The sequence below is a fragment of the Heterodontus francisci genome, chromosome 14, assembly GCF_036365525.1.
Source record: "Heterodontus francisci isolate sHetFra1 chromosome 14, sHetFra1.hap1, whole genome shotgun sequence".
Lineage (NCBI taxonomy): Eukaryota > Metazoa > Chordata > Chondrichthyes > Heterodontiformes > Heterodontidae > Heterodontus > Heterodontus francisci.
The window spans coordinates 82,294,468-82,320,543 of record NC_090384.1 but is presented as its reverse complement, the minus strand read 5'-3'; the positions used below and the strand labels follow the sequence as shown (position 1 = coordinate 82,320,543).

The window sequence follows — 26,076 nt, the reverse complement described above, 5'->3', positions numbered from 1 at the left end:
TACAAGGCACAAGTCAGGGGTGTGATGGAATACTCTTCATTTGCCTGGATGAGTGCAGCTCCAACAATACTCAAGCTTGACACCATCCAGGACAAAACAGCCTGCTTGATCGGCACTCCATCACTACCTTCCACTACTGGTTGCACCTACAAGCAACTCACCAAGCCTTCTTTGACAGCACCTTTCTAGCCCGGAATCTCTACCACCTAGAAGATTAAGGGCAGCAGGCGCAAGGAAACTCCACCACCTGCACGTTCCCCTCCAAGTCACATGTCATTCACTGTGTCAAAATCCTGGAACCCCTTAAGTAACAGCAGCTTAGTTGTACTTGCGTGCCGCGCAGACTGCAGTGGTTCAAGAAGGTAGCTTACCACCATCTTCTTGAGGGCAGTTAGCGATGGGCAATAAATGCTGCCCTTGCCAGTGATGTCCACATACCATGAACAAATCAAATTAAGTCATAATTTAGACATTTGCATGCAGATGATGAACTGGCATAATTGTCATTAATTCAAAGAATGGAAAGCAGGAGAAACTTTTTCTACATGGGATTGTGAAGCTGTGTAATACACAGACCATGTCAATATTTAGGGATAGGTTAGAAATTTGATTGAAGGAAAAGGAGATAAAGAGATATGGGATTTATGTGATTTGGGACTACTGCTCATGTAAAGGATAAATAGCAACACAGATTAGTTGGGTGAAATGACCTAGTTCTGTGTTGTAATTTCTATTTAACTTTGCTTTAGATTGAAGCAGAATTCAGAATTACTTATAAAGGGGAAATGGGAAAAAGTAAAATTTTTATAAGGGTATCGGGAACTGCAGAGGAATCGGACTAAGTGTTTGAAAACCTCACGGGTATAAGACCAGATGACCATCTTTTGTAGTGTAAAACTCTATTTATATGAAACCTTCTAGCATGAAGGCCTTACAGCATCTGTGAAAATGTAAATATATTTTGATTTCCTCTTTCAGACAGAAACAAAAAAATTTACATTACAAGAAACCTGACCAATTTGTAGCTGCTATCTTATCTTAATCCTAAACCTACCAGCAAGTTCAGGGAACTCTTGGTTTAGATTTATTTTATTTGGTCATCTTGCACACTGCAGAAATAAGCAATACTACTATAATATTTATAATCACCTCAATGTGCTCATGTAATTTCCTGTAAGTACCGTCCAACAAAATTGTACATTGACTTCATAATGCATGTGCATGCTTCTGATTTTTAAAAACTTTTTTTATTTTAAATGCTTCGCTGGCTTTCTTGTGTCTCCCTTTCACATCTAATCTGACTGAAATAATAGCTTTTTGAAAAATATTACTTATTGACTTTTATTAATCGATTCAGTAAAAAGCATCGATTCAAAAGATTGGCGTGATGGATTCAAAATTGTGACCGGGTTAGTCTTCAGTGCTTAAATGACATGCAGATGTACTTGTCACTCCTGAGTCCCCACATCCTGACAGATGGTATTAATGAGGGAGCAGTGCTTTAACTGTGAAACTCAACTTATTCAGAAGAGGCTAAAGTACCAATATTTTTATTCTCTGAAAGTCTGCTAGATACAGTGAAATTGACTATTTTGCTTTGGTATGTTTCTTTGATTCAGCACCTTGACAGGAACCAGAATAAGCAGAATCCCACCTGACTTGTGCCAACAACTGAAGATGCTTAGGTTTTTGTAAGTTTGGACTTCAGTCATCACTAGAAAAGCAAATTATCAATGTATTAAGTTCAACTAGTTTGAAATGTTTTTACTTCTTTTCATACTAATTCCAAAACATAAACGATTATCGGTTGTATAACTTGTAAATATTATGAGGGTTCATGACAAAAGTTATGAAGGACTTGAATGGCTTGAGTTAGCTTTAGTCATGAAAGCCAAGATGATCCAGTAATGGCTGTGGTTACAGAGCAAAGATTGTTGAGGCTTTAGTTGCGTTTTCAGTCACGCCCTTTGTTAAGGAGGAGCTGAGTCATTTGGCACTTTGAGGCATGGAGTACTGTAAACGATATAGAACGTGATACCGTGTAGTATAGAATTGAAGGAGCATCAGAACTGAGAGGCCTTTTGTAATGTAATGTAGCTAATAGAGCTAGCAAATAGATTAAAACATCCACATAAGCAACCTTTCTGTGTTCAATAACTCAGTAACAAGTATAACATTTTATTATCTAATGTTTTACATTTAAAATAAAAATAACTTGAATAAACTTTTGGAAAGTTTTTAGAGCATGTGGGTGGCTGCAAGATTGATAACTCGAGCAAACTGCTACAAAATCCGAAATAAAAACAGAAAATGATGGAAATACTTACCAGGTCAGTCAGCATCTGTAAAGAGAGGGAGAGAGAAAAACAGTTAACATTTCAGTTCTAATGAGAGGTCATCAGCCCGAAATGTTAACTCTGTTTCTCTCTCCACAGGTGCTGCCTGACCTGCTGAGTATTTATAGCATTTTCTGTTTTCGTTTGTGAATAGAGAATTTGACCCAAGTTTTCCTGAACAGTTAACAGAAATTGGAACTTTGCAGAAAGGTTCTGATAATGTTATATATTTTATTTCGAAATTGGATTTGACTTTCAATAGTTGGGGAGGAATGTATGTATTTTTTCAAACCTGCTTAATTACAAAATATGTGTTTTTCATCATAGGGACTTGTCGTATAATCAGATAGAGGAGCTACCAAGTTTCCAGGGTTGTTCAGCATTAGAGGAAATGTAAGTTCGCATTTTTTTAAATTTTAAAATTCATTCTTTTGCTCTGCTAAGTCGACAGACAATCCCAAAAATATGTTAAGTTTGATATTTTCAAGCCCATGATTACAGTGGTTAAAATATAAAGAGTGTGAAGGAATAAATATTTTGAAATATCTAAAGTGTTTTTGTCTTTGTTCTTGGGATGTGTGTGAAAGTTGGCAAGGTAGTATTTATTATCCATATGTAATTTCTCTGAGGGCATTAAGAGTCTGTCAAATAGTTTGAGGCTGGCATCATATGTGAACAAGACTAGATATAGGTGATAAGTCCCTTCTCTGAAGGACATTAGTGAAGCAGTTCAGTTTTCACAAAAATATGGCCACTTTCATGGTCATTTTATCTGGAGCTAGCCCTCAAAATAACCGGGTTTATTGAACTCAATTGCACATAGTGGGATTTGAGCTTAACTTCTAGGTTATTCTAGCTCCATAACCAGTCGATTACTGTACCTGGAGATCCGGTCATACTTGGAAGGGTTGAAAAGCTATTTTAAAAATAACAAAAGTCATTGTTATCTCTTTGAGGATACTGTTAAATTTTTATTTTTGGATCATTAAGTAATAAATGTTTGTGTCCTTCTGGAAAAATTAGGACAGGATTCATTAATGACCTCATAGTTAAGGCGCCCCAAGGTAGCAGCGATCATAATATGATTGAATTTTACGTTCAGTTTGAGGGAGAGACCAGTATTTTAAACTTAAATTAGGGCAATTATGAGGGCACGAAAGCAGAGCTAGCATTCAAAGTGAACTGGCAAATCAGGTTAAGGGATAGATCAATAGAGATGCAGTGGCAGACATTTAAGGGGATATTTTTTTAGAAAACGCAGAATAGGTACATTTCAACAAGAAATAAAAATTCCAAGGCTGGGACCCACCATCCATGGTTAACTGAAACAGTTAAGATAGTATCAGACTTAAAGAAAAAGCCTATAATTGCACAAAGATGGGAGGCAGGTCAGAAGATTGGACAGAATATAAAAAACAGCAAAGATTGACTAAGAGATTGATAAGGAAGGTAAAATTAGAGTACAAGAGAAAACTAGCTAGAAATATAAAGACAGATAGTAAGAGTTTCTATAGATATTTTAAAAAGAAATGAGTTAACAAAGTGAGCGTTGGTCCTATAGAAAGTGAGTCTGAGGAATTTGTAATTAATAATAAGGAGCTGGCAGATGAATTGAACAGACATTTTGCATCAGTCTTCACTATTGAGGATGCAAGTAACACCCTAGTGTTAGCTGTAAGTCAGGAAATGGAAGGGAGGGAGGAACTCAAGAAAATTAAAATCACCAGGGAAGCAGTAATGAACAAATTGTTGGAACTGCAGACTGACAAGTCCCTGGGTCCTGATGGACTTCATCCTAGAGTATTAAAAGAAGTGGCTAGTGAGATAGTTGATGCGTTAGTTTTAATTTTCCAAAATTCCCTAGATTCGGGGAAGGTTCCATTAGACTGGAAAATAGCGAATGTAACTCCTTTATTCAAAAAGGGAGGGAGACAGAAAGCAGGAAACTACAGGCCAGTTAGCTTAGGGGAAATGTTAGCTATTATTAGAGACAGTATAGCAGGGCATTTAGAAAAATTCAAGGTAATCAGGCAGAGTCAACATGGTTTTGTGAAAGGGAAATCATGTTTCACCAATTTGTTGGAGTCTTTGAGGGAGTTATATGTGCTGTGGATACAGGGGAACTGGTGGATGTATTGTACTTAGATTTCCAGAAGGTATTTGATAAGGTACCACATCAAAGGTTATTGCAGAAAATTAAAGCTCATGGTGTAGGTGGTAACATTGCCATGGATAGAAGATTGTCTAGTTAACAGGAAACAGAGAGTAGGCATAAATGGGTCATTTTCTGGTTGGCAAATTGTAACGAGTGGTGTGCCACAGGGATCTTTGCTGAGGCCTCAACTTTTTATATAAATTTATATAAATGACTCAGATGAAGGGACTGAAGGTATGCTTGCTAAATTTGCTGATGACACACAAGGATAGGTAGGAAAGCAACTGGTGAAAAGGACATAGATAGGTTAAGTGAGTGGGCAAAGACCTGGCAAATGGAGTATAATGTGGGAAAGTGTGAAAATGTTCACTTTGGCAGGAAGATTAAAAAAGAAGCATATTATCTAAATGGTGAGAGATTGCGTAGCTCTGAGATGCAGAGGGATCTGGGTGTCCTAGTGCATGAATTGCAAAAGGTTATTATGCAGGTACAGCCCATAATTAGGAAAGCTAATAGAATTTTATCGTTTATCGCGAGGGGAGTTGAATACAAAAGTAGGGAGGTTATGCTTCAGCTATACAGGGCATTGGTGAGACCACATCTGGAGTACAGGTCTCCTTTTTTAAAGAAGGATGTAAATGAGTTGGAGGCAGTACAGAGAAGGTTTACTAGACTAATACCTGGAGGCTTGTCTTACGAGGAAAGATTGGACAGGCTAGGTTTGTATCCATTGGAATTTAGAAGAGTAAGAGGTGACTTGATTGAAACATATAAGATCCTGAGGGGTCTTGACAGGGTGGATGTGGAAAGGATGTTTCCCCTTGTGGGAGAATCTAGAACTAGGGTCATTGTTTTAAAATAAGGGGTCGCCCATTTAAGACCGAGATGAGGAGAAATTTTTTCTCTGAGGGTCGTGAGTCTTTGGAACTCTCTTCCTCAAAAGGCAGTGGAAGCAGAGTCTTTGAATATTTTTAAGATAGAGGTAGATAGATTCTTGATAAGCAAGGGGGTGGGAGGTTATCAGGGGTAGGTGGAAATGTGGAGTAATCAGTTCAGCCATGAACTTATTGAATGGCGGAGCAGGCTCGACGGGCCGAGTGGCCTACTACTCCTCCTAATTCATATGTTCGTAACAGTGAGACTCAGAGATGCTGCCTAGGCAGTGTTGTCAAACTGAAGTAATGAAGTTGTGTGGGTGTGTTCAAAATGTTGAATTTAAAATAGTTGGAATGACAGTTCACTTGTAATTTTAAATATAGGTTGAGTGTTTATATTTGTAATATATTTTATTGAGCAGCTTTTAGGATTGCAGTATAGCAAGTCTTCTGTTAGCCAGACCAGATTAAGTACAAGATTAACTCCAAGTGAAAAATGTAATATTTGTACAACAGTTTAAAATAAATAATCGTTGGAGTGAATCTGGAAGAATATATGAATTATCAAATACATCTGAATTTTTAACAAACTTCAATATTCAGTATTGCAATAATCCACCCCACCAAAACACTTTTCTTGCATAAAATGAACTCTGTACCAATGCTGCAATGTCAAATGATAAACAGGCAGGAAATTTTGCAAGCTGTTTACCACTGTTCCACCAGCTTCTGATCATATGTCTTCCACAAAATGAACTCTCTATCAATGTTGCCAAATGCAGCCAATTAAGGAGCCTTTGTACAAGTCCTTTAATCCAGTGGGAAATGCTTTATGGATAGGTCTAGAATATATTTTAACTGACAAAATTTTAGCTCATGGAATAGAGGGATAGAAAAGCAGAGAAGTTACGTTAAACTTGTATAGAACCTTGTTATACCACATTTAGAGTATTGTGAAGGGTTATGGTCTCCATAATATTAAAAGGATAAAGAGGCACTGGAGAAGGTGCATAAAAAAAATAGAATTACTATGATGACACCAGAGCTGAGAGGATAATAGCTATCAGTAAAGATTGAACAGACTGGGGCTTTTTTTCTTTCTTGAGAAAAGAGAGGACTGAGGGGTGACCAGAAACTGGTCTTTCAATATTATGAAAAGGTTTATAGGGTAAATGTAGAGATGATGTTTACACTTGTGGGCAAGACCAAACAAAAGATCATAATTATGAGATAGCCACTAATAAATCCAGTAGGGAATTCAGCAGAAACATATTTACCCAGAGAGTGGTTAGAATATGAAACTCATTACCACAAGGAGTAGTTGAGGAGGACGAGCATAGAAGGATAGGCTGAAGTAGATAGAGAGAAACCATTTCCTCTGGTGGGCGATCCAACTTGCTGCTTTCTCTTGGGAGCCATGAATGGACTGTTTAAGGCCTCATTGTCCTGTTTGACCCTGAACTAAAGACAGTAAGAGCTTCTATAAATGCATAAAAAGGAACAATGTAGCTGAAGTAAAGGCTGGTCCCTTAGAAGATGAGACTAGGAAATTAATAATGGGAAACAAGGAAATGGCAGAGACTTTGAACAAATATTTTGTATTTGTCTTCATGGTAGAATACACTAAAAGCATCCCAATAATAGGAAAAAAAAATCAGGGAGCAAAAAGCATGGAGGAACTTAAGATAATCATTATCGCTACAGAACGTAGGGAAGTCTTGCTAAACTGTACAGGGTGTTGGTGAGACCATACCCAAAAGTACCATGTAGAGTTTTGATTTTCTTATTTAAGGAGGGATATACTTGCATTGGAAGCAGTTCAGAGAAGCTTCACTCAGTTGGTTCCTGGGATGAAGAAGTTGTCTTATGAGGAACGGTTGAGCAGGTTGGGCCTGTAATTGGATTTTAGAAGAATGAGAAGCGATCTTATTGAAATATGTAAGAATCTGAGGGGGCGTGACAGGGTCGATGCTGAGAGGATGGGCTGAATTTTGGTTTCAGGGTCCTGATCCTGACACCTGGCTAAATCCAGATTGAAATCTTTTGAAGAGATTTTCGCGGAGATGCCCATTTAAGAGGCCGCTTCTGGGAGCCCCCTCCAATTAAGGGCCCCCGAGGCTGGAGGGCCAATAGGAGGCAACATAATAGATATTGTATTATCGTGGGACTTAAATCATTACACAATTTTTGCAGTCTACTTAAAGGTTGGTTCCTACACAATCTAGACACATTGTATGTGTTTACAATTTCTTGTAGGCATCATCAATCCTTATTTGTTTAGGTTTTTTAAATAAGTATTTCTTAGGGTGGGAGGGGAGACAAAATGTTTACCTTCTCTGCTAAGGTAGCTTTACTCATTGGTGTAGGTTAGTAGAACTGTACAGCCTATCACTGCTATTAAGCCCTTTATCTGAAATTGTAGGCAAGCTGAGAAATATGCTAAAATCCAGTTCTGCAACAGCAGTTTATTCAGTACATCCATTTACAAAGAGCAAAATGAATTCTTTATTGTTGGTTAACCATTCAAAACTAATTATGGGAAGGACAAGGAAAGTTAATAGCATGAAGTGGTGTCCCATGCAAGTTCATCCTGTACACAGCATTGTTGTGGCATTGCAGTCATCGCTGTCTTGTCTGAAAAGTCCTGGCCTGTATCAAAGGGTATGCAACAATGGCTGCGATATATTTATGCTGTACTACTGAGAGCTATGTCTATAAAGGCATATTGCTTGTGAAATGGTGAGTTTTTGCTTTGCCTCGTGGGACTTGAATTGATTAGCAGCAGATATAAGGAAACCATATCTACAGCTTCAAAAAAAAAAGCATATAACTGAGGCTTCTTGGAACCTTTTCATAAAGCAGGACTTAAACATGTAACCACAGAGATGTGCAGAAAATCTATCACACTAAGTGCCTGTTAGTAGATTCAGGTTGTATCCTTGCAGTTTACAAATGTATATGACCATGCTCACCTTAGTTTTCCCAAATAAGTCTAATAAACCAGTTTGTGATAAATTTGGACCTTAACTGCCACAATGATAGTTATGTCAGTGGTTTCATTTACGTTGGCTATGGGCTAATTGTTCCCTTGATAAATTACAGTAAGAAATATTTGTGAAGAATTGATCAGTTGACAAGATTCCCCAACCTGCAATTTATATTAATCCATTGTTGTGCCATGTTGGATATAAGCATAAGATAAACTGGGAGCAATAAAACTAGATCTCTTTTCTATCTTCTTTTTGGTAATTAAACATATTGCCAGAACACATTTTGCCATTACATTTTTAAATCGCCCTGGTGATTTTTTTTAACTTATCTTCACAGATCCTTAAAGCACAATGAAATCAAAGAGATTAAAACAGACACATTCCAGGGGATGGTGTCTCTGCATTTGCTGTGAGTACTCATTTTCTGTTTTGCCCAGTTACTCAATTCGTTTTGTCAAAGCCAGAACCAGACTTTCTTTCATGGTGTGTGACAGATTAAACATCTTACCTTCACACCTTACAATGTGAACTGTAAGCATGGCTGTGGACTTCTACTGAGATGTCTGTACACAGATCATTCTGTCTTTGTTGATTGAACTTTCTTTTGTGTAGGTACAGAAGTCTTGTTTGAAATACTAGACAGGAATGTTGTGTCTGAAAGGTGTTTTCTAATCAAGCCATGTGTGCTTTGTGTACGTAGGAAAATTATTCTGGCAGTGGAATCTTGGAAAGTTGTATTTCTGGGATTTTAATAACAATAATTACTGAAAGTGACTGAAGTTACAATTGTAGGGGTAGCCATAATTGTCATTGACTTGTAAAAGTAATCTCTTTGGCCTCCTTGTCTCGGGAGACAATGGGTAAGCGCCTGGAGGTGGTCATTGGTTTGTGCAGCAGCGCCTGGAGTGGCTATAAAGGCCAATTCTAGAGTGACAGGCTCTTCCACAGGTGCTGCAGAAAAATTTGATTGTCAGGGCTGTTACACAGTTGGTTCTCCCCTTGCACTTTTGTCTTTTTTCCTGCCAACTGCTAAGTCTCTTCGACGCGCCACACTTTAGCCCCGCCTTAATGACTGGCCGCCAGCTCTGGCGAACGCTGGCAACTGACTCCCACGACTTGTGATCAATGTCACAGGACTTCATGTCGCGTTTGCAGACGTCTTTGAAGCGGAGACATGGACGGCCGGTGGGTCTGATACCAGTGGCGAGCTCGCTGTACAATGTATCTTTGGGGATCCTGCATCTTCCATGCGGCTCACATGGCCAAGCCATCTCAAGCGCCACTGACTCAGTAGTGTGTATAAGCTGGGGATGTTGGCCGCCTCGAGGACTTCTGTGTTGGAGATACGGTCCTGCCACCTGATGCCAAATATTCTCCGGAGGCAGCGAAGATGGAATAAATTGAGACGTCGCTCTTGGCTGACATACGTTGTAAAAGTAATAACACTGTTATATTTGATAAAATCACAATGCAAACCAGTTCCTCTTTTTGAAATAATGCACAAATAATCTTGTCCCCCCATTATAGTGACCTAAGTAAGAACCAGATCTCTACAATCCACAAGAATGCATTAATTTCTTTGACTGAACTGACTAACTTGTAAGTGACCTATTGTTTCAAGCACTTCATTCATGCTAACTTTGCATTTATATTTGGTTAAATATTGAATTTTGTACTAAATCACTGGTATATCATTAGTTCTACTTTTACTTTTGAACTTTTCTTCTCAGCATGAGTTTGAAAATTATGTCTAATTGGTGAAAGTTTTGTCCAGAATTAACATCTAATCTGCAAATCAACAAAGGCACTGTAATTTTAGCTTAATCTATGATTTTGTTTTATAAATTGAAATTTGATTATTTGTCAGTTTTTCTAGAGCAGCATATTATGCCACGTTTATCTGCTAGAATGCACTAGTTCACATGTTTTGTTCACTTTCCAGAGACTTAAGTTCGAATCAGTTGAATTATTTCCCAACAGCTGGGCTAGAAGGACTAAATCAACTTAAACTTTCTGGAAATACTGACCTAAAGGAACTGCTGATAGCAGAGGACCTCCAAAAGCTTAGGTTTGCTTTTTGTGTTCCCTGGCTACTGTTAAGCTTTTAAAGTTTATTTTAAAGTCATTACTGTGTAGTAAGACTTGCGTAGTTATGATGTAGAGAACAAACTCTAATGCAATATATGTTGTACTCCTACATTTTTTTTAATCTATAATTTTTGAACCAAGTTACAGAGATCAAGAATTACAGAGGGGTGGAAGTTATACTACCACTGTATAGAGCTCCAGCTAAACCGCACCTGGAGGACTGGCATTCAGTTCAAGGCACTGCACCTCGGGAAGAATATTTTGGTCTTGGAGGGGTGCAGTTCAGGTTCACCAGAATGATGCCAGGGCTTAAAGGATTAAATTATGAGGACGGGTTGCATAGACCTGACTTGCAGTTCCTTGAGTATAGAAGATTCTTCTTCTTCTTTGGCCTCCTTGTCTCGAGAGACAATGGGTAAGCACCTGGAGGTGGTCAGTCATTTGTGAAGCAGCGCCTGGAGTGGCTATAAAGGCCAATTCTAAAGTGACAGACTGTTCCACAGGTGCTGTAGATAAAATTGGTTTTCGGGGCTGTTACACAGCTGGTTCTCTCCTTGCGCTTCTGTCTTTTTTCCTGCCAACTGCTCAGTCTCAACTCGCCACACTTTAGCTCCGCCTTTATGGCTGTCCGCCAGCTCTGGCGATCACTGGCAACTGACTCCCACGACTTGTGATCAGTGTCACAGGACTTCATGTCGTGTTTGCAGACGTCTTTAAAGCGGAGACATGGACGGCCAGTGGGTCTAATACCAGTGTCGAGCTCGCTGTACAAGGCGTCCTTGGGGATCCTGCCATCTTCCATGTGGCTCACATGGCCAAGCCATCTCAGCGCCGCTGGGTCAGTAGGGTATATATGTTGGGGATCTTGGCCGCTTCGAGGACTTCTGCGTTGGAGATACGGTCTTGCCACCTGATGCCAAGGATTTTCCGGAGGCAGTGAAGATGGAATAAATTGAGACGTTGCTCTTGGCTGACATACATTGTCCAGGCCTCACTGCCATAGAGCAAGGTACTGAGGACACAGGCTTGATACACTTGGACTTTTGTGTTCCAGGTCAGTGCACCATTTTCCCACACTCTCTTGGCCAGTCTGGACATAACAGTGGAAGCCTTTCCCATGCGCTTGTTGATTTCTGCATCGAGAGACAGGTTACTGGTGATAGTTGTCCCTAGGTAGGTGAACTCTTGAACCACTTTCAAATCGTGGTCGCCGATATTGATGGATGGAGCATTCCTGATGTCCTGTCCCATGATGTTCATTTTCTTGAGGCTGATGGTTAGGCCAAATTCGTTGCAGGCAGCCGCAATCCTGTCGATGAGTCTCTGCAGACACTCTTCAGTGTGGGATGTTAATGCAGCATCGTCAGCAAAGGGGAGTTCCCTGATGAGGACTTTCCGTATTTGGTCTTTGCTCTTAGATGGGCAAGGTTGAACAACCTGCCATCTGATCTTGTGTGGAGGAAAATTCCTTCTTCTGAAGCTTGAACGCATGTGAGAGCAGCAGGGAGAAGAAGATCCCAAACAGTGTAGGTGCGAGAACACAGCCCTGTTTCACACCACTCAGGATAGGAAAGGGGTCTGATGAGGCGCCGCTATGCTGAATTGTGCCTTTCATATTGTCATGGAATGAGGTGATGATACTTAGTAGCTTTGGTGGACAACCGATCTTTGCTGGTAGTCTGAAGAGACCACGTCTGCTGACACGATTATAGAAGATTAAGGATGATCTAATTGAGGTGTTTATGATGATTAAAGGAATAATGGAGTAGATGGAGAGAAACTATCCCCTCTGATGGGGAAAGTCTGGAACAAGGGGGCGTGATAAAATTAGAACTGAGCTGTTCAAGGGTGAGGTCAGGAAGCACTTCTTCATGCAAGGTTAGTGGAAATCTGTAACTCTCTTCCCCAAAAAAAGCTGTTGAGGCAAGGTCAACTGAAAATTTCAAAATTGAGATTGGTACATTTTTGTTAGATTAAAGGGTATTCAGGGATATGGAACCAAGGCAAGTAAATGGAGTTAAGATACAGACTAATGAATGATGCCATGAGTCGAGGGGCTGCATTGCCTGTTCCCGTTCCTATGTATCTTCCTATATTCGTGTGAGTTTTTAAGTCTGGTCTACACCTCCATTCTGGTTTTGCAGGTCTGAGAACAACAGGATTTAAGTATCAGTTTAGTTTTCTTTCCTCTGTGCTGTGGCCATTACAGCAGATTTTACATTGGTATAACTTTGACATGTAAACCATGATACAGTGTCACAAATTAATTAATTGTGAATTTGTGAACACATTCCCATCTAACATTCAGTTTTAGTTGGAATACTTATGATTTAAGATGATCTTCCCGACCAAACGAAAGAGAAATGTGCATGAGGAGTCAATTGATTGGGAAGACTGAATCTATTGTCTTTAGCCACAGCTACAAAATCTTACTTTGTCACCTACTTCATCCCCCTCCGTGACCACTCTTGCAGGCTGAACCAAGCAGGACTTCTGACCCCTACCTACACCACATCGGCTGCAGCAGTTCAAGAAGGCAACTCATCACCATTTCCTCGAGGGCAATTGGAGATGGGCAATAAATGCTGGCCTTGACATAAATGAATAAAGAAAACTTTTTCTCCACCATAAAAATTTCCATTCCTGTACATCATCTGCCTCCTCCCGAACCTCAACTATCATCATGTGTGCTATTGTCACTTCCAGACTTAATTACTCCCAAGCTCTCCTGACCAGCTTCCCATCCTCTGTAAAATTCAGCTCATCCAAAACTCTGCTATCTGTGACCCTCTTGCCCTCCACACTGACTTAAATTTGGCACCCTTTTTCCTCTCTATTGCCCCCTCCTGCTTTTAAAACTCCCTTCACTTTAAAACCAGCCTCTGATCAAGCTATTGGCTTAATTCTCCCAATCTTTTACCTTGGTATCTGTTTGTTCTTCATGCTTCTGTGAAGCCTGTTGGAGCATTTATCTATGTTAAAGCGTTTGTATAAGTATTTGATTTTTTTCAGTTATGAATGTCCTAATGTCCCTTTGGGAAGGAAATCTGCCATCGTTACCTGGTCTGGCCTACATGTGACTCCAGACCCATAGCACTGTGGTTGCCTCTTAACTGCCCATTGAAATGGCCTAGCAAGCTGTCAAGCTGACTCAGTTGTCAAGGACAGTTAGGGATGGGAAACAAATACTGGCTGTCAGCGACACCCACATCCCATGAAAGAATACAATAATTCCTCGTTTAATGCAGTAGAAAAGTGCCGCACCAAGCGAAAACAATTTCTCCATAAGAAATAATGGAAAAGGTGTGGGTTGAGAGAGGATAGAGATATTACATGTAATAATTATTACATTTTTAAATAAAAATTACGAATGCAACTAAATTTCACTTGCATGAGATGGTTATTGCTTGTTATTGTGGGTGGGGTGGAGGGGCGAGTGGCAGAGTTATGGGGGGGTGGGGGTTGAAGGCATAGGGTCATCAGGATCGTCAGTTGAAGATGATGGAGATGGAGCCGTATGGGGCTATGCATCTTCTCCTTTAGAGGTTGAAGGCCTTAGAACATTAGGGTCATCACTTGATGCCTTTTTAGTAGATTTATAAATTTGTCAAGCGACCGTTGTAGTGCTAGTCTCATTTTTTTCTTTATAAAGCTCACGATAGCAACGCATGGCATCATTCATTAGTATAGCTGCAGTAGAACTGCGATCTCAATCTGCATCACCTTCATCATCTTCATAACTGTCTATTACTTCCAATTTAACCTCCAACAAAACAGATTTCCTTTGCTTCTTGCTCAAAGAAATGCTCTTAGCACTCATTGGTCACTTTGCTCATGTTTTCAATGGATGGCACCGATAGAGCAGGATAAATCATGATTATGTTTGGCAAGATCCATACAATTGCACGCACAGTAAAGATGGCAGGACAAAGAACTGAGATGAGATGAGGGTACTTGGCGTATTGTATCCTTCTGTGCATAGACCTGCAGTTCCAATATTGCTCACCCACACGGGAAAGTACTGAACCTAGTTCATCGTCGATAGGCCACTCAGAAACCGCGTTATGCCAGGCACGTTTCGTGTTGTGAAAAGTGTTTCCAAATAGAAAAACCATGTTAGAGCAAAAACATGTTGTTGAAAAACACATTGTGAGGACTTGCTGTTTAAAAAAGGTTTTGAGAGGGTAAATAGCAAAGGATTGTTTCCACTGGTTGAGAAGTCAATTATAAAGCGATGTAGACTGTGAATTGTTATAAAAGGAGACATTTAAGAAATTTCTTATAAAAGTTTATTGGAACAAAGGGCTATTGAGGCAGACACTAACATAATTTAAAAGGGAATTATTTAAGTATTTAAAAAAGAATATAAAAGGATACAGGGAAATGGGACTAAAGCAGTTGGCTCCAGTTGAAGACCTAGCACCAGCATAGTGGGCCAAATGTGCTCTAATCCATTGTTATATAATAACTTGTGCTGCTTGTATGAACCACCTGGCCAGTTATCAAGTGGCATTGGCAAGTGCCTGGGAATTGGTTACTTGCTAACTTTTTGGCCACTGTTGTTTTTGTTATAAATTTCCTTTTGTCATCCATTTCTGCATAGCTCCTATAGTATACCATGCTTGAAGTACAAGGTATGCAGCAGTTCGGTTAACATCATTGTCTTTGCATGAGTTAACCTGAAATCTTTCATGTGCTTCATTGCCAAGGTTTGCTTTTTAAAAAAAGGTTTGAATATAAATTGCAGTGCAAAATTCAATGCCTAATTGCACAATCAGAACAACGTAATATATTTATTAGTTCCTGATATTTTAATGCCTTTGCACCAACACACATTTGCACCACTGTCCAAGCTAAATTTGCATGAATGACAATCAACTTGGTGTCACTTTAAAAGAGAACATAACTCTATGGCTATGTGTCAGTGACCCATAGCATTCTTCCCTGCCTGATCTATAGTTCTTGGGAATGTCACAGCAAGTCAACTTATCTAATTGTAATAACAAATAATAACAAAAAGCAAAATACTGCAGATGCTGGAAATCTGAAATAAAAAAAACACCACTGTGGTTGACAGGGCCCTCAACTGTGTCAAGCCCATTTCCCACAGCTCTCCCCTCACCCCTTCCCTTCCCTCCCAGAACCACAACAGGGTTCCCTTTGTCCTCACTTTCCACCCAGCCTCCACATCCAAAGGATCATCCTCCGCCATTTCCGCCACATCCAGCGTGATGCCACTACCAAACGCATCTTCCCCTCCCCTCTCCTGTCAGCATTCTGAAGGGATTGTTCCCTCTGCGACACCCTGATCCAGCCCTCCATTACCTCCAACACCTCGTCCCCTTCCCATGACACCTTCCCATGCAATCGCAGGAGGTGTAATACCTGCCCTTTTGCCTCCACTCTCCTCACTATCCATGGCCCCAGACACTCCTTCCAGGTGAAGCAGCGATTTACTTGTACTTTCAATTTAGCATACTGTATTCGCTGCCTACAATGTGGTCTCCTCTAAATTGGGGATACCAAATGCAGATTGGGCGACCACTTTGCTCCGTAAGCATGACCCCGAGCTTCCGGTTGCTTGCCATTTCAACACCCCGCCCCCTGCTGTCTGTCCTGGGCTTGCTGCAGTGTTCCAGTGAACATCAACACAAGCTCAAGGAACAACAGCTCATTTACCGATTAGGCACGCTACAGCCTGCTGGACTGAACATTGAGTTAAATGCTTTTAGTGCATGATGGGCCCCCATTTTTATTTTTCGTTATTTTTAATTTATTTTGTTTTGGTTTGTTTGTTCATTTTTTTTTTAAACCATGTGCCTGCCCACTCTTTTTTCATGCTTGTGCTTTGGGCAAGGCTGTTCATTTTTCTGTCAATTGACACCGTCTCTGCACTAACGCTTTGTCTTTCAGCGCACCATTAACATACCGTTTGCCTTTGCTCCATGACCTTCTGGTCAGTTATTCCCTGTGACCCTGTCCTATCAACACGTTCCTTTTTGTTATCTCTTGCCCCACCCCTGCTTTATTTGCTTAAAACTGATTACATTTCTAACCTTTGCCAGTTCTGATGAAAGGTCACTGACCTGAAACTGTTCTCTCTCCACAGATGCTGCCAGACCTGCTGAGTATTTCCAGCATTTCTTGTTTTTATTACCTAATCATAAGTACAGTTTAAAAGAGTAAGAAATTTTGTGCTTTAGTTGAGAGAAGTAAGTGATTCTTTAGCACTGCATATTCACCAGTGCTCAGTTTTTGTATCCAATACTAAAGAATAATAGTTCAAATTATTAAAATGTGAGAATGTTTTCCTTTGAAACAAGCTTGTACTGCTTTATTCTTTATAGGACATTGATGGTTCCATATGCCTATCAGTGCTGTGCATTTAGTAGCTGTGATTCCTATCAAGCTGTAAATATTGAAGGCATCAAAAATCAGGAAGCAAGTATTCCTCCATCAGAAAGGACTGGTAAGCACTAGTTGTTGAACATTTACGTAGCCTGTGTCTAGTTGGTAAATTACCAGTTTCAGATACGAAGGAAGTGATATGCTTCATGCAAAAGCACTGCTTGGTAGCTAAACAAAAAATGTTGACTAGCCAAGGAGGTGAAGCAGACCACCCAACCTTTCTGTTGAGAGGATTGCTGCATATAGAGCAATTTTTGAAGACGATATGAAGGAAATTACAGCAACCTAGTTGATAGACTCATTTAGATAGACTTTTTAGCCCTTTGCTTACTCTATTTCTTCCAAGGTTTCAGTTTTTGTGTATTTTTTTAATTTTTTTTAAATTTCTCATATAAATTACCCACTGCTGTCATCACCACTGAAAGGATGGACAGCCTGAAGCTCGGGTGCCTACCTATTGCCACCAGCATTGCGCAGCAATCTGATAACATGAAGTGTGATTTTTGTTGTGGAGGGGAGTTGTCAATTATGCATCTTTTCCCCTTTTAAGACTGCTGTGAGGTATTTGATCTTGTGACCTGGCTAAAATTCATCTAAGTTGTGTGATTGTCAAATTTTCTTGACCATTGATATTAGGATTTCAGATTATAATATTAAAAGATACAACATATAAATAGTTCGAGACATGGCATATACGAAGTGTAGTGCGCTTGGGACAAGCAGGCGACTTTGGACCTATGGTTCCCAAAGCTTTCTACCATTGTGGGTTTTGCTCACCTCTTGTCTCGATATGTTTTAGACAGATTGATAGAAATTCATTGCCATGATTAGCTAACTGCTCTATATCATTGTATAGTACCAAGATGATAAAAGACAAACTAAACAGACTGTGGTGGTCTTTCAAATAGCAATTGCTACGTTCCTATCTTGGGTGCCCCTGAATATTCGGTGCTCTGTTATACCATCAGGAGACCTGGGCTTGTTAACCATCAATGGAGCATAAAATGGAGTGTCTGATCTGAATCCACCCTATTTTTACTGAGTGCATTAGGTTAAGATCAGGGCTAGATTCTCTAAATCCTTTTGGATTTATGCACAATTGATGGTCATTTTCCACTGCTTTCAATTTGATGTCTGCAAATTTAGATATCTTGACCATGATTCCATCCTCAAAATCATTTATAAAATTCAAGACAAAAGCAGACCCAACACTGATCACTGCAGCAGATCAGAAACAACCAGTTGTCCTCCAACTAGCGAATTGGTAATCCAGTCTAACACCTTGTCTTCCATCCCTGGATCTGAATCTTATACAGTAGTCTATTAAGTGGGGCATTGTTAAACATGAAAGCCAGGTGTTACGACCTGGTGAGAAAGGTGTCTAGGGGTCCCTTTCAGCCTTCACCTGGTCTTACTTGTAACAGGGTTTTTTTTATAAACGCACTGTGTTTTAGCTCCCCGATTATAAGGCAAAGAAATAAGCGCAAGCAGGCTTTCTTAGGTTTAAAGAAGAAAAGTGAAATTTATTGAAACTTTAATTCAGTTAATGCCTATGGATACACACCGCGCCCCACGCTAGCATGCATACGCGATACGCACGTGCAAATAGAAACAGAAAAGAGCAGAAGAAAAATAGTGGAGAGGTTTGAAGCAATCTCTAAAGAGGGGTATTTGTTACTGTGGTTCGAGCTCACTGTAGTCCTTGCTTGTAGGTAGATCTTGCTTTTCATTGGGGGCCAGTATTATTCTTAAACCTTGTTCACTGTAGGAAACTTTTCTCTCTCACAGTTCATATGTCTTCAGTGGATTCTGAATCTGGTGAGAGAGATGAGAACAGATTGGCAAGAGGTCTTTTCAGTCCAGGAACAAACCACTTGCTGCCAGTTTAAAACTCTGTGGCAAGTTCAAATTAAAAAAACTCCCAACAACCAGTTAGTTATGTGACTAAACTGATCTGACCTCGTCTGTTTGTGTATTTGACCATTTTAGCAGTTAACCTGGAATGCGAGCTCCTCCACTTTCAATGTCTGGTATTCAAAAGTCCATTGTGGATTAAATTGGAGCAGGGAATGGTCCTTTGTCCCTTTTAAGCTCCTTCTGTAAATATGCAAATGTCCTTCCGGTCAAGGGTCTGGTGTTGCTTTCTTTTAAAAAGCAAGTTCTTTCTTTACTCCAGTTAACAGTTTATGTTGCAAAATTAATGTGCCTCATTCTTGGTGGATGTGGCCCTGCATGACACAGGTGTAAGCTGCTGCTCCTAAAACCATAATGACTGTTTTTCAGTGATCCTGTTCTGATAAACTATGCCCCAACATAGCAGCAATTTCCCCACAATCAAAATATGGTTTACAGATTTGTAATTTGGAGATTTGTTTACAACTTAAGCTAATCTAATGATGGCCTTGAAACCATTGTCAATTGTTGTAAAGCCCATCTGGTTCACAGATGTCTTTTAGGGAAGGAAATTTGCTGTCCTTACCTGGTCTGGCCTACATGTGATACCAGACCCACAGCAATGTTGTTGACTCTTAATCCCCTCTGAGATGGCCTAGGAAGCCACTCAGTTGTATCAAACCGCTACAAAGTCAATAAGGAATGAAACCGGATGGACCACCCAGCATCGACCTAGGCACTGGAAGCAACAACGGCAAACCCAGCTCTGTCGACCCTGCAAAGTCCTCCTTGCTAACATCTGGGGGCTTGTGCCAAAGTTGGGAGAGCTGTCCCACAGACTAGTCAAGCAGCAGCCTGACATAGTCATACTCGTGGAATCATATCTTACAGACAATGTCCCAGACACCACCATCACCAACCCCGGGTATGTCCTGTCCCCTGGCAGGACAGACCCAGCAGAGGTGGTGGTACAATGGTATACAGTGGGGAGGGAGTTGCCCTGCGAGTCCTCAACATCGACTCCAGACGCCATGATGTCTCATGGCATCAGGTCCAATATGGGCAGGGAAACCTCCTGATTACCATCTGCCACCCACCCTCAGCTGATGAATCAGTACTGCTCCATGTTGAACAGCTCTTGGAGGAAGCACTGAGGGTGGCAATGGCACAGCATGTACTCTTGGTAGGGGACTTCAATGTCCATCATCAAGAGTGGCTCAGTAGCAATATTCCTGACCAAGCTGGCCGAGTCCTAAAGGACATAGCTGTTAGACTGGCTTTGTGGCAGGTGATGAGGGAACCAACAAGAGGGAAAAACATACTTGACCTTGTCCTCACCAATCTGCCTGTTGTAGATGCATCTGTCGCTGACAGTATTGGTACAAGTGACCACCACAGTGTCCTTGTGGAGAGGAAGTCCCATTTTCACATTGTGGATACCCTCCATTGTGTTGTGTGGCACTACCACCGTGCTAAATGGGATAGACTTCGAACAGATCTAGCAATTCAAAACTGGGTATCTATGAGGCACTGTGGGCCAACAGCAGCAGCAGAATTGTACTCAACCACAATCTGTAACCTCATGGCCCGGCATATCCCCCAGTCTAGCATTACCATCAAGCCGGGGGATCAACCCTAGTTCAATGAGGATTCCAGGAAGGCATGACAGTAGCAGCACCTCAAAATGAGGTGTTAACCTGGTGAAGTTTCAACCCAGGCCTGCTTGCATGCCAAACAATGTAAGCAGCATGTGATCAACAAGGCTAAGCAATTCCACATCCAACGGATCAGATCTGAGCTCTGCAGTCCTGCCACATCCAGTCGTGAATGATGGTTGACAATTAAACATCGAACAGGAGGAGGTGGCTCCACAAATATCACCATCCTCAGGGCGGCACAGTGGCGCAGTGGTTAGCACCGCAGCCTCACAGCTCCAGGGACCCGGGTTCGGTCCGGGTACTGCCTGTGTGGAGTTTGCAAGTTCTCCCTGTGTCTGCGTGGGTTTTCTCCGGGTGCTCCGGTTTCCTCCCACAAGCCAAAAGACTTGCAGGTTGATAGGTAAATTGGCCATTATAAATTGTCACTAGTATAGGTAGGTGGTAGGGAAATATAGGGACAGGTGGGGATGTTTGGTAGGAATATGGGATTAGTGTAGGATTAGTATAAATGGGTGGTTGATGTTCGGCACAGACTCGGTGGGCCGAAGGGCCTGTTTCAGTGCTGTATCTCTAATCTAATGATGAGGGAAACCAGCATATCAGTGCAAAAGATAAGGCTGGAGCATTTACAGCAATCTTCAGTCAGAAGTGCTGAGTGGATGATCCATCTCTGCCTCCTCCTGAAGTCCCCAGCATCACAGATGTCAGTTTTCAGCCAATTTGATTCACTCCACGTGATATCAAGAAATGACTGAAGGCACTGGATACTGCAAAGGCTATGAGCCCTGACAACATTCCAGCAATAGTACTGAAGACCTCTTGCTCCAGAACTTGCCGCACCTCTAGCCAAGCTGTTCCAATACAGCTACAACACTGGCATCTACCCTGCAATGTGGAAAATTGCCCAGGTATGTCCTATACACACAAAGCAGGACAAATCCAACCTGGCCAATTACCGCCCCATCAGTCTACTCTCAATCATCAATAAAGTGATGGAAGGTGTCGTCGACAGTGCTATCAATTGGCACTTGCTTAGCAATAACCTGCTCAGTGACATTCAGGTTGGGTTCTGCCAGGGCCACTCAGCTTCTGACCTCGTTACAGCCTTGGTTCAAACATGGACAAAAGAGTTGAACTTGTGAGGTGAGACTGACTGCCCTTGACATCAAGGCAGCATTTGACTGAGTATGGCATCAAGGATCCCTAGAAAAACTGGAGTCAATGGGAAATGGAGGAAAACTCTCTGCTAGTTGGCATCATAACGTACTTAGCACAAAGGAAGATGGTTGTGGTTGTTGGAGGTCAATCATCTCAGCTCCAGGGCATCACTGCAGGAGTTCCTCAAGGTAGTGTCCTAGGCCCAACCATTTTCAGCTGCTTCATCAATGACCTTCCTGTAATCATAAGGTCAGAAGTGGGGATGCTCGCTGATAATTGCACAATGTTTGGCATAATTCGCGACTCCTCAGATACTGAAGCAGTTCGTGTAGAAATGCAGCAAGACCTGGACAATGTCCAGGCTTGAGCTGATAAGTGGCAAGTAACAATCGAGCCACACAAGTGCCAGGCAATGACTCTCTCAAACAAGAGAGAATCTAACCATCTCCCCTTGACATTCAATGGCATTACGATCGCTGAATCCTTCACTATCAACATCCTAGGGGTTACCATTGACCAGAAACTGAACTGGAGTAGCCATGGCTACAAGAGCAGCTCAAAGGCTAGGAATCCTGCAGCGAGTAACTCACCACCTGACTCCACAAAGCCTGTACACCATCTGCAAGGCACAATTACTCTCCACTTGCCTGGATGGATGCAGCTCCAACAGTGGCGCAGTGGTTAGCACCGCAGCCTCACAGCTCCAGGGACCCGGGTTCGATTCCGGGTACTGCCTGTGTGGAGTTTGCAAGTTCTCCCTGTGTCTGCGTGGGTTTTCTCCGGGTGCTCCGGTTTCCTCCCACAAGCCAAAAGACTTGCAGGTTGATAGGTAAATTGGCCATTATAAATTGTCACTAGTATAGGTAGGTGGTAGGGAAATATAGGGACAGGTGGGGATGTTTGTTGGGAATATGGGATTAGTGTAGGATTAGTATAAAATGGGTGGTTGATGTTCGGCACAGACTCGGTGGGCCGAAGGGCCTGTTTCAGTGCTGTATCTCTAATCTAAAATCTAATCTAATCTAACACTCAAGACGCTCAACACCATCCTGCTTGATTGGCACCCCATTCACAAACATTCACTCCCTCCACCACCGACGCACAGTGGCAGCAGCGTGTACAATCTCCAAGATGCAATGCAGTAACGCACCAAGGCTCCTTAGACAGCACCTTCCAAACCCACAACCTTTACCACCTAGAAGGACAAGGGCAGCCGATACATGGGAACACGACCATCTGCAAGTTCCCCTGCAAGCCGCACACCATCCTGACATGGAACTATATCACCGTTCCTTCACAGTCGCTGAGTTAAAGTCCTGGAAGTCCCTTCCTAACAGCACTGTGGGTAAACCTACCCCACATGAACTGCAGCAGTTCAAGAAGGCAGCTAACCACCATCTTCTCAAGGGCAATTAGGGATGGGCAATAAATGCTGGCCTTGACAGCGATGTCCACATCCCATAAAAGAATAAAAACCCTTTGTTTAAAATCTAACCATATACTTGATTTTTTTTCCAAATCCATTGTGATCTGACTGTCTCTTGAAAATATCAGTATGGGAATTTGCAGTGTTTTGAACCAACTCCTTCTGAGAATCCAGGGCTTTATCAACATTGAACTTCTGTAATCTCTGCAACCCCTTGTAAATTTAAAGGTTCCTAGTCAACACATAATGTTCATTGTTTCCTGTCCTATTAATTTAGCAGTGAATACTATTGCTGAAACAAATCCACTGATTTGCAACTCCCCTGTCCTCAGCTACCATCTCCTCATTTCATTTCTTAGTGGCCCACCATGTCTCTAACTATATTTTGCTTATTTTCTCTCAGTCTCTTCAATTTTTTTGTTTCTCAGCCAGACTTTATAGGTGTCTATATCCTATTCCTTTCGTAAAAAAAAATTGAATTTTGTACGCTTCCTCCTTCTCCGTGTCTTCAATAACTGTTGCTCTTATTTCAAGCGTAAATTGTTTTTGTATTTTTAAAACTATAATTTCCTGTGTTTTTCTCCATCTTTTAACTTAATGTTTTCTTCCATTTGAAAGCTGTTATTCATTCCCTCAGTTTATGCTTTGCTCTCAACTCGGCTGTGAGGTTAAGATCACTAGATCCCAGCTGTTTCCTTGCTTACCTCCTCATCATTAGTTAGTATCAATCTACTATCACATTCTCATACAACTTCCAATAAATTTCCACTCGCATACAGGCTATCCTGTTGTACAGCCCAATCAATGTTTTTTTTGGGGGGTAATTGAGCCATCTGCTTTATAGCAATACATCTGCTTCCTTTCAGTTGGTCGCCTGTAGCATATTCATTTCACACACTTTTTCTGAAGAGACTCCTTTTCATTTTCAATACAGTCTAGTCTCCTTAATTCAAGGTTATTAATTCAAATGGTCTGACTTTTGTTTTAGCACTAAATTTGGATTTACCTTTTTTTGACATTACTTAATTCAAAATACTAGGTAATGTGAATACTTGTACCACAAAAAGCTAACAATTTATTAGGAGTAGACTGTGTCCTTTTTCTCAGTTACACATAATGGCCGGAATTTTGTGCTTGTCAGACGGGAGCCGTTCACTGACCAAAAAGTCAGTGGCGATCCTTCCTCTGCCGGGCCTGGGGATCCAGACTGTATTTTACAGTGCCCAGGCCCTTAATTGGTCTGAGGAAGGACTTCTGCCTCATTGAGGCAGGAAGTCCCACTTAATGGAGCTGCTGGCCAATCATCGGGGTGGCAGCTCTTAGTCCCAGCAGCGCCACCGGGAGCAGTGGCCACTGCTGGGACTGCAACGCAGCTTCAAGATGACAGGGAGGACGGAAAAGAGGCAAGTTTTTGAGGCCTCGCCTGGAGTGATTGATCGGATCCCAGCGAGGCAAGGGGGGTCAGTTGGGGGCGGCGTGTTGGGCGTTCGGGGTGGTTGAGGCATCAGAAGTAGCCCTCCGTCGGGCACATGGTACCCGATCAGTAGGCCCCCCCCCCCCAAAAGCTTTAAGAAGACTGCTTATTTTTTACAGGCGGCTTTTCTCAGGCCTGGGCCGCCCGCCTGCCAACAGTAAAATCCCAGTGGTGGCGGGCAGAGGCCCTTAAGTGGCTGTTAACTGACCACTTAAGGGCCTTTATTGGCCTGGGGCGGGCTGATTCTTGCTATTGCTGCCCCGTGTAAGATGACAGCAGAGGCGGGAGTGGGTCAGGAAGGCCGCCCTAGCCTCCCACTCCATTTTACACCCCCCCCCCCCCAAACCACCAGCCCGCTCTTTTGGGGGGGTTGTAAAATTCCGGGAAATGCCTCTCTGATGAATAATTCTACTCCAAGCCCAGCCTTTCCTGCTTTGTCCTTTGAAAAGTGCGCCATTCTACTGGTTTGTCTTCATCTTCCTTCTTGATCCAAGTTTAATTTACTGCTGTGATGTTCTACTTGTTTCCTATTAGCCTCACTTCCAGCTCACCTATTTCTTATACTCCTTCCATTCATATAAATGCAACTTTGCTCATACAACACAAATTTTAGTCTGCCATACTTAATTTTCCATAGCTGCGTCTGGATTCACCCTCTTTTCTGTCGCTGCCCTATTTATTCTATTTGTTACTTCAGATCAAGCAAAGATAATCCTGTCTGTATAGCTTTCCATACCTGCAGAATTAGTTCCAGTTCCCTAAGGTTTAAGCCACACATTAGACTGCCTTATCTGTCTCTCCATAACTGCTACAGTGCATAATATGGAATGGGAGAGGGAGGCTGTCCTTCTTAAGTCTTTGAGCTAGCTTCTCAAAATCCTCTTAGAATCATAGAGTTATACAGCATAGCAACAGGCCCTTCGGCCCAATGCGTCTCTTGCCTATATCATTGCCTTTCACACAAATCAAAATGTCTAGCCACTCACCCGCCATTTGCAGAATCTTTTCCAGCTGCTGTTAAGTTCTGCCCTGGTTGACCCTGGCGGTCTAGAGCTTTTATAGCTGTAGATATCTGCGGCACAAGTCTGGATAAGCTGCAAATCGGGCAATTGACATCCTGCTAGCATGCTCAATTCTGCAAAAAATTGCTTGCGATAACACTTTTTTTAAAAAATGTGTTTGTGGTATTGAACTGATAAATTAAATTCCTGCTGTTTTTTTCTTCAGATCAAAGTATTGATGATGAGATTAAAAATGAAGAAGAAAGGATTCAGCCCACAGTGCACTGTACTCCATCTCCAGGTACTATTCACAAAATGTTGCTATGTTCAGTTACTTTGCACGTGATGGTCGAGGACTACTCATGAGAAAGTTGCTTGATGCTGGTTTTCCTCTTAAGATGATTTGTTTCTTGGGTGCCATTTCTGATCTCAAATTGAAATAGTTGAAGGTGTGGTGTGCCATAAGAAGCTTTTTTTAAACCAGCTCATCAGAAATGGACTAGTAATAAAGGGAAGTAACCCAACACTCTTTCTTTAATTACCTCATATCTCCAGAGAGCAACTGGAGTAATTACCTTGGTACAACTGAGAGTTTTGTGTTTATAGCACAACAC

General features: G+C 41.6%; 1 protein-coding gene across 1 annotated transcript in view; it reads left to right on the top strand.

Moving 5' to 3' along the window:
• Positions 1-26,076, top strand: part of lgr4 (leucine-rich repeat containing G protein-coupled receptor 4) — a 183,217-nt gene that overhangs the window by 153,713 nt on the left and 3,428 nt on the right. Inside the window, exons 10-16 of the mRNA XM_068046475.1 lie at positions 1,620-1,691; positions 2,664-2,729; positions 8,694-8,765; positions 9,884-9,955; positions 10,299-10,424; positions 16,792-16,913; positions 25,689-25,763. Coding sequence (XP_067902576.1) covers positions 1,620-1,691; positions 2,664-2,729; positions 8,694-8,765; positions 9,884-9,955; positions 10,299-10,424; positions 16,792-16,913; positions 25,689-25,763 — 605 coding nt within the window. The remainder of the gene's footprint in view (positions 1-1,619; positions 1,692-2,663; positions 2,730-8,693; positions 8,766-9,883; positions 9,956-10,298; positions 10,425-16,791; positions 16,914-25,688; positions 25,764-26,076) is intronic.